Source organism: Rhinoraja longicauda, unplaced genomic scaffold (genome assembly GCF_053455715.1).
Source record: "Rhinoraja longicauda isolate Sanriku21f unplaced genomic scaffold, sRhiLon1.1 Scf000360, whole genome shotgun sequence".
NCBI lineage: Eukaryota > Metazoa > Chordata > Chondrichthyes > Rajiformes > Arhynchobatidae > Rhinoraja > Rhinoraja longicauda.
Window position 1 is genome coordinate 35,925 of NW_027601578.1, and position 9,576 is coordinate 45,500.

The 9,576-nt window shown below is 48.0% G+C and overlaps 1 protein-coding gene across 1 annotated transcript; it reads left to right on the plus strand.

Moving 5' to 3' along the window:
- The first annotated feature begins 438 nt into the window (after positions 1 to 438).
- On the plus strand, positions 439 to 3,066 carry LOC144590859 (putative G-protein coupled receptor 139). The gene is made up of 2 exons (XM_078395242.1): positions 439 to 505; positions 2,165 to 3,066. Exons 1-2 carry the CDS (start codon positions 439 to 441, stop codon positions 3,064 to 3,066), a joined length of 969 nt encoding a protein of 322 aa, XP_078251368.1.
- The last annotated feature ends 6,510 nt before the right edge of the window (positions 3,067 to 9,576 follow it).

Below are 9,576 nucleotides of genomic sequence, written 5' to 3' on the forward strand. Positions count from 1 at the left end.
TGTTGTATTTTGTTCCAATGATCTCTTTATTCGTTTCTTCATTTTACACATAAGTACCTAATTTCGTAGATAAGTATCTTCAAATATGGCAGGTACATTCCCTGAGCAGTGCCCTAGTGTTTCGGATTAATCAGCAACTAGATTAAGACGAGAAGATGGTTCAGTAGTTATTTAAAGTAATGTCCAATTGCTGACAGTGTGTCTCTCCATCTTAACCCAGCAGACTCATTATCCAGTCTTCCTTATTTCGTAATCAAACTCCAAACTCAACTCAGCGAGGCATTGCCTTCGCTATCGTCATCTCTTTGTTTCTATTTTTAACCGCGTTGAAACCTCGATGTTCCCGCAGAGATGGACAAGGCTATAAAGCGCTCGGAATGTGGCGTCGACACACATTTGTTTCTTCTTCATCAAAGTAAACGTCTCTTCAAATAGAAAATGGGAGCAGAGTATTTCAAAGTGGAGAAAATATTGTACGTGATCATCGCCGTCATTGGAGTCCCTGGTAAGTGAGCAGAGCAAAATTAATGTAGGACTTCGCCCGAATCTGTAACGGACATCAAAGAAAAGGCTGAACGAACCAAGAAAAAAATACTTTCGTTCAGTCTTCAGTTAAAATAATGCAATGTATTTCTAGTGATGCTAGTGCGGGAGTACGGGAGTACGTGTTTCGGCCAGTGCGGGGAGTTTGTATCCCGGACAGTGCAGGGAGTATTTATCCAGGGCAATGCGGGGGGGAGGGGGGGGGAGTATTATCGCGGATAGTGCGGGAGTACGTGTTTTGGCCAGTGCGGGGAGAGAGCCGAGGGTATGTTTCCCGGATAGTGCGGGAGTATGTATCACCGATAGTGCAGAAGAATAATTCACGGGGAGTGCAGTGAATAGCTATCCCGGATAGTGTGGGAGTATAGATCACGGATAGTGTGGGAGCATGTATCACGGATAGTGCGGGAGTATATATCACGGATTGTGCGGGAGTATATATCACGGAGAGTGCGGTGGTATGTGTCACCGACAGTGCGGAACAATGTATCACGGATAGTACAGTGAGTGGATATCCCGGGCTGTGCGAAGAGTCTGTATCCCGGACAATGAGAGATGTATGTATCCCTGACAATGCGGGAGTATCCTAAACAGTGTGTGGCGTCTGTATCCGAATAGTGCAGGAGTATGCAACGCGACACTGCAAGAGTGTGTATCGGGATGATGCGGGCAGTATGTATTCCGGACATTGAGGGGAGTATGAATCGAGACCGGGCGGGGAGCATGTATTGGGAGAGTGCAGTGAGTAGATATCCCGGGCTGTGCGAGGAGTCTGTATCCCAGACAACGCAGTCAAGCAGCAGGGTACTCGCGTTCAGAATGAAGCATGAACCGTGTGGGACTCAGTTGATGCTAAATTGTGGACGGCAATGATTGTTGAAAGTCTTGCGTTCGACGTCCCAGAAACCAGTTCGTTAAGCTGCTTCATTGAGACAATGTTCGGTAGATTCCATGACATCGACCAAATCAGAAGATTGGAGAGTACAGCAGAAAATTTAGCTCTGAAGGTCAAAACCTCAATTATCTTGATGGATAGTGTTTTAGGACGAGAGTCATACTGCTGTTCCTAATTCTTACCCACTTCCATAGAAACATAGAAACATAGAAAATAGGTGCAGGAGTAGGCTATTCGGCCCTTCGAGCCTGTACCGCCATTCAGCATGATCATGGCTGATCCTCCAGCTCAGTAACCTGTACCTGCCTTCTCTCCATACCCCCTGATCCCTTTAGCCACAAGGGCCACATCTAACTCCCTCTGAAATATAGCCAATGAACAGGCCTCAACTACCTTCTGTGGCAGAGAATTCCACAGACTCACCACTCTCTGTGTGAAGAAATGTTTTCTTATCTCGGTCCTAAAAGACTTCCCCCTTATCCTTAAGCTGTGACCCCTGGTTCTGGACTTCCCCAACATCGGAAACAATCTTCCCGCATCTAGCCTCTCCAACCCCTTAAGAATTTTATATGTTTCAATAAGATCCCCCCTCAGTCTCTAAATTCCAGTGAGTATAAGCCTAGTCTATCCAGTCTTTCTTCATATGAAAGTCCTGCCATCCCAGGGATCAATCTGGTGAACCTTCTCTGTACTCCCTCTAAGGCTAGTTCCGTTCTTGTTCTGCAGTGAATTTGGTGGCGGTGGTGATCCTGTCCCGGGGTAAGTGCGGCCTCTCCACCTGCACCACTCGCTACCTGGTGGCCATGGCAGCGGCGGATCTACAAGTGATTGTCACTGAGGTAATTTTGTATCAGATCAATTACCATTATTTCCCGGTGTGCTTCCTGAACATTACTCCTGTCTGCATCGTACTCCGAGTCCTGTCTCGCATCGCTGTTAACTGTTCCGTCTGGTTCACCGTCACTTTCACCTTTGATCGGTTTGTCGCCATTTGTTGCCAGAAGCTGAAAACAAAATATTGCACCGGGAAAACTGCGGCTGCGGTTCTCGCAACAACCGGCGTTCTGTTCTGCCTGAAGAACGGTCCACTTTACTTCACTTATGGCCCCAGGACGATCATCGACAATGTACCGTGGTTCTGTTATCCGAAGCCAAGTTACTTTACTGACCCCGGGTGGGTGGCATTTGACTGGCTCGACATCGCTTTAACTCCGTTCCTCCCCTTCGCTGTAATCCTGCTGCTCAACGCTCTGACAGTCCGGCACATTTTAGTGGCCAGCAGGGTCCGTAAGAGGCTGAGGGGTCAGAGTAAAGGGGAGAACAGCAGTGACCCGGAGATGGAGAGCAGGAGGAGGTCTGTGGTTTTACTCTTGACACTATCCGGCAGCTTCATTCTCCTGTGGCTAACCAATGTCGCGGAATTCATCTATTATCAGGCCACAGGGATAGGAACGGGAGGAAATGAAGCTGAAATGACTTTCGCCCATGTCGGATATTTGCTAAGGAACTTCAGCTGCTGCACGAACACATTCATTTACGCTGCCACCCAGTCGAAGTTTAGAGAGCAGGTAATAGGCGCCGTGAAATATGCGTTCGCCTCAGTGCTTCGATTCATTACTCACCAATGAGTGAATCCCGGAGCAACTCACAGTCCGCGCTGCTTCCTGAAGGTCTTGGTACCTGCAAGCAACATTCACTGTGCCAGGAGAATGTGACCTTGTAACCACATATTGTGTGGACGGTCAGATTCTACCCGCAGTGACTCGGCACGCAACTCACACAATCTCCCAGTTAGTGACCCTCGACCCACAATCTGTCACCCTGTCCCCTCACTCTCAGAGATATGCCTCCTGAGAAACGGTGAGTCGTTGCCTCTCAAACTCAGCACTCGCACACTTTGATGATTCTCCACCAATATAGACCAGTGACGGCGAATCTCTATACCATGTGCCTAGTGTCATCGATACGGTGCCCAAAATGTCTCAGTTCCTCCAGTTTGGCCGGCGCGTCTATTTATGGCACGAGAAGAAATTGAATCAGTCAGATTCAATCAGAAAACAAAACTGGTCCATTCGTCTATTCAGTTTACCCGAACAGAAAAGCCCGCATTTGTCCCACTATGATCTTTCTGACTAGCCGATCAGTCAGTTGACCATTCCAGCTTCGTTCCGCCCTACAACTGTCTATTCCCTTCAGGACGCGTTAGCTCAATCGGACCGCGCCCGTTCTGCTGCCGGAGGACAGGATGCACTCTTCGCCGCCGTGTTTCCTCATGTAGCATTGCGAGCTTTATTCTCCCCAGTCTGCTCTCTGAATTCTTAATTAATTTTACTGGCTTCACTTCCATTATCTCGGTTCGACTTCCCTCTGATTCTCATCGTCCAACATTTTTTTTGAATACTGTAAAATGGTGGCGAAATTCGCACCACAATAGCACCAGGCAATGGCCATCCTTCACCACCTCCCCTCCACATTCAATGACAATTACAAGACGCTGATTCCACCACCATCACCAGGAACACAAATGGAGCTGTCACATATATCCATTGACTACAAGAGCCTGTCAGAGTCGCGCCACTCAGTCGCGAATGACTCAACTCCGAAAGTCCTGAAATACCCTCCGCTATCCCGGGAGGCTGCAGCTCCAGCAAAGCTGAAGAACCCCACACCTTGCACGACAAGCAAGCCTCCAGATTGATACTGTCCACCTGCGCAAACATTAATCCCTCGATAACACCACCCCCGCTACCGCTCCCGGCGTTTGCAACAGGCAATGCGCTTCCTCGGCCGACTGCTCAGCCGACATCTGCCAAACGCCAAATTTCCGTCAGCAAGAGGATAACGAGAGCAGCTGCATTGGATCACCACTATTTGCAGATCCCGCTCCACGTTTCACGACTCAGTCATTTGGATACATATCGCTCCCTCCGCAACTGCGGCGGTAGACTACATTAGCTGAAGGGCTGCACCAGTTCAGGAAAATGGTTCAGTATCACATTCCCAATCTCAGCACGGGATGGAGATAAAGGCCTCGTCGCTGCCACCCAGATAGCACGTGGTTATATTTTCTATATTCCTCTCTGCTTTGAACCATTTCTCCCTATTCGCTAACTGAACTGAACTAACCCCTGAATGATCCGCCCTAACTCTCCGACTGGTCCGACACAACTCTCCCGGATGATCTGATCGATTTCTCCCTGGAGGTCTGCCCTAATTTACCCGGATTGTCTGGCCCATCCCTCCAGGTGCTCCGACTCAACACTCGCGAATATCCTGACCTAATTCTCCCGGATGTCCTGACCCACCTCAGCCGGATATTCTGATCCAAATCTCGTCGATGATCTGACCGAACTCCCCTGGTTGGTCCGGCCTCGCTCTTCTACGTCCCCTACACTCATATACTGTGCCTTGTGATCCTAATGTCCTGCTCGACCCGGGTCACTTCACCTTCGTGGTCTGAGCCCTCGCACCTTAAATCTAACCCTACTCCTTCTTGAACCGATCTCGCTCAAAGGAAGGACATCAAACGATGCCATTCGGCCCCATAGTGTAACTTCATTCTTCATTCTTCCCTCGCACAATTCAAGCATGGAATAGTCTTCACCCCACTATAGCTACTCAACCAGACGCAACTAAATTTACGGCAGCTCTTATTCTCCAAGAAGCCCTTCTTGCTTAAGTCCATACTCCTCCATCTCCAGTTTAAATTCCATTTGGAATATTTTGGAGGACCAAGAACCAAAAAATAACCAAGAACCAGGAACTCGCTATCTCATCTTTAATTGTGGTGCGTTGAATTACACAAGAGTAAGCAAAGGTTGGAATAATAAATTCCTCGACATCATGTGTTGATGTGTATTGTTTGTATAGTAGGAAAATAACTGCAGATGCTGGTACAAATCGAAGGTATTTATTCTGAAAATGCTGGAGTAACTCAGCAGGTCAGGCAGCTTCTCAGGAGAGAAGGAATGGGTGACGTTTCGGGTCGTCACCCTTCTTCAGACTGATGTCAGGGGGGCGGGACAAAGGAAGTATATAGGTGGAGACGGGAAGATAGAGGGAGATCTGGGAAGGGGATGGGAAGAGATGGACAGAGGAACTATCTAAAGTTGGAGGTCAATGTTCATACTGCTGGGCTGCAAGCTGCCCAAGCGAAATATGAGGTGCTGTTCCTCCACTTTCCGGTGGGTCTCACTATCGCACTGGAGGAGGCTCCTGACAAAAAGGTCAGACTGGGAGTGGGAGGGGGAGTTGCAGTGCTCAGCCACCGGGAGATCAGGTTGGTTAAGGCGGACTGAGCGCAGGTGTTGAGCGAAACGATCGCCGAGCCTGAGTTTGGTTTCGCGGATGTAAAGAAGTTGACATCTAAAGCAGCGGATACATATGAACTTTAGTGAAGCATTACACATGGATCACTTTGATCGGTTGGTCCAGAATATTAACTCCAGGGTTCCCACTGTGAGCTGGTAAATGGGATCCAAAATCTGCTTGATCACAAAAAAATGAGATGGTAATGGTGGAGGGATGTTTCCACAGCTGGAGGGATGTTTCCACAGCTGGAGGCCTGTGACCAGCGCATTGGCCTATGTTTTGTGTGAAATGTATCAACGAGTTGAAGAACAATACAAGCGGACTTCTTATTAGGTGTGCGGATGAAAATAAGTATGGTGTCTGGCCAGCAATGCTGTCAAGGGATACAGTAGGGCATGGACAGGTTGGAGATCTTGGCTAAGATATGGCAAATGGAGTTTACAGAGGGGAACATGGAAGAAAGGGCAGTACAACGCAGTAACAGCCACTTCAGCCCAAAATGTTTGTGCCGACAAAATTTCAAATCAAACTAATCCCAATTCCCCGCACAAGATCTGTTCACTGCATGTTTATATGGTTATCTAAATATCTCTTAAACATGACAATCGCACCTACTTCCACCCGTCCAAGTTCATCAGCATTGGTGTATATCATTTGGGGAGGTTAAATCTAAGGGGTAACCAGACAATTAATAGCAGGATCCTTGGGAGCATTAACCTGGAGATGGGTGGTGGATGAAAGTCAATATTTCCATGAAATGCTTGGACGAGGGCCTGGGAGGAATAGTCAGACGTTGTGCGACAAAAGGATTGACCAGGGCCTGGGAGGAATAGTCAGACGTTGTGCGCCAAAATAATTGAAAAGTTGTAAATTACGAAGCTAGAGAGAGGTACGCAGGTGAAAGGGAATGTAGTTATCGAAAATCTTACAATTCAATGTTCATACCAACTTCATATCCAAGCTATTATGAGTTTTGTTCCTCGAATTCGCATGTGGCCTTAGTCTGGCAATGGTGGAGGCCCGGGACAGAAAGGTCAATATGTGAAAGGGAGGAGAATTTTAAATGATTAATAAACAAAAGATCCAAGCAGACATTGTCGGACTGACTGCATGTGTTCTGCAAATGTTTTTCCCAGTCTACGCTTGGTCTCGCCGTTGTCCGGGCGGCCACATCAGGAACACCGGATCCAGTAGATGTCGTTAGACGCGTTGCACGGGACCACTGCCTCGCCTCATTAATGGAGGGATATGAGGGAGGGGTGATGGGCACAGGTGTTACATTTCCTACGATGTGAATGAATGAGTGAACCAAGTAGTTGCCGATGGCAAGGTCTCTTCAGAAGACTGCAAGGAATGAGGATGGGAAGGTGTGATTGGTGGTGGGATCCTGTTGGACGTGAAGGAAATGTCAGAGGATGTGTTGGATGCGGAGGTTTCAGTTTTTCATTTTAGAGATGCAGCGCAGAAGCAGGTCCTTCGGCTCAGCGAATCCGCACCGACCAGCGATCCCCACACACTAGAACCATCCTACCAATTAATGCCAATTAACCTACATACCTGTACATCTTTGGAGTGTGGGAGGAAACCGAAGATCGCGGAGAAAACCCACGCTGTCACGGGGAGACCGTACGAACTCGTACAGCCAACATCCGTAGTCGGGATCGAACCCCGGTCTCCGGCGCTGCAAGCGCTGTAAGACAGTAGCTCTACCGCTGCGCCTTGTGGGTAAAAGGAGGGGGTAAAAGGACTCGTTGATCGCATGTGCTTGTCCGTATTGAGGAAGAATGAGCGAGAGCAGAACTAAGGGACACAGAGAAGAGGGTGAGGTATCCATCTATGACAGCAGAGAGGGGCCAGATCATAATCATATTCATAATCTCAATCATACTTTATTAGCCAAGTATGTTTTGCAACATACGAGGAATTTTATTTGCCATACAGTTATAGCAATAAAAAGCAACAAAACAAACAAAATACATTTTAACATGAACAGCCACCAGAGTGACTGCTCCACATTCCTCACTGTGATGGACGGCGAAAACAAAGTTCAATCTCTTCCCTTTGTTCTCCTGCGGTCAGGAGCCTCGTACCTTCCGTTGACAGGACGATCTTGACTCCCGTAGCCGGCGGTCGGGCTCTCGGCATCGGGGCGATCGAACTCCCGCATCGTGGGGGGGGGGGAGGGGGGGGGGAGAGATCTCGTAGCCGGACCCCGGGTCGGCGCTAGATGAACCTTTTGCGACTTTGGAGCTACCCGAGACTGTGAGCTCCTCGATGTTGAAATCCACAGGCCGCAGTTCGAGCGTCGATCCCAGGCTCCGATGGTAAGTCCACGGCCCCGCGGTGGGGCTCAAAGTCAGTCTCCAGCAAGGCCTCCAGCTCCAAGATGATTGGGCGCAGAGCGATCCGGAGATACCGCATCTCCGGCAAGGTAAGAGATTGAAAAAAGGTTTTCCCCAACCCCCTCCCCCATCCCCCACATAAAACAATCCAGAGAACATTAACACAAACTTTTTAAAACACTACAAATAACAAAAAATGCGAAAAGGCAGCCATCGCTGACGGCGCCACCAGGTGGATTCAGTAAGGCGTGAGGACATCTCGGATGTCCTGGAAAGGAAAGGCTCAGCTTGGGAATAGATGTATCGGAGACAGAGAAATGGGAGTTGGGGTTAGCGGCAATGGCAAGTGGCTGGTTGAAAGGAATTTCTTGTCACCTATAAACTTAGCAATCGCACCTCCTATTAACATATTGAAATCATGCCATAAACACCCAAGCCCCAGCACCAATTCCTGCCGTGCACAATTAATCACAGATGTCCAAACAGAAAAATAAATTATTCCCGTGATACCCTCTGCTTGCTATCAAAAGCCATGCTTGCTCCCATAGCTAGTGTAAGAAAATAACTGCAGATGCTGGTACAAATCGAAGGTATTTTTTCACAAAATGCTGGAGTAACTCAGCATGTCAGGCAGCATCTCAGGAGAGAAGGAATAGGTGACATTTCGGGTCGAGACTCTTCCTCAGACTGCTGAGGAAGGGTCTCGACCCGAAACGTCACCCATTCCTTCGCTCCTGAGGTGCCGCCTGACCTGCTGAGTTACTCTAGCATTTTGTGAATAAATGGTCCCATAGCTAGCTCGCCTTGTATACCATGTATCTTGAAATCCATACCAGTGGACCATATAGGTCCGTCTGATATGATTTCCCATCCATGCAGACAACCACTAATACACTTCCTTCATCAATCTCCTTTGTTATCACCTCAGAGATAAAACGCACACACTACCGAGACCATACGTGCATCGCATGGAGCTATGCTGACCATCCGTAATCGATCGCAGCCTTCCCAAATATACACAAATCCCGTCCCATCGGTTCCTCTCCAATTGATTCACCGCAGTTGAAGCAAAGAGTAACTCGCCTGGAGTTACCCGACTTATCCACGCTGACCCTTTTTAAACATTGGAGCAACATGAGCTGTCCATCAGTCTTTTGTTTACTCGCCTGTCACTGCTGAAGATAAAAGTTCTCTCACAGGATCCCAGCAACTTCCTTCCCAATTTCCCAAAGTATTCTGGGATAGATCTCACAGAGCACTGGGGACATAACTACCTTGATATCGAGCCATCTACCACTTCTGCCATCTGAAATATGTTCCGTACTATCATCATTTTGAAGTTTATAAGGGGAGGGGTATTGGAATAATCTTTTCAGTCAAGCCATATCGCTCTCAAGAGCCCATCTTTAAAGTAAAAAGCAGAGTTGATATAATAAAAATATACAAGTGGAACCTGATGTGTATCAATAATGGTTGAAAAAATAT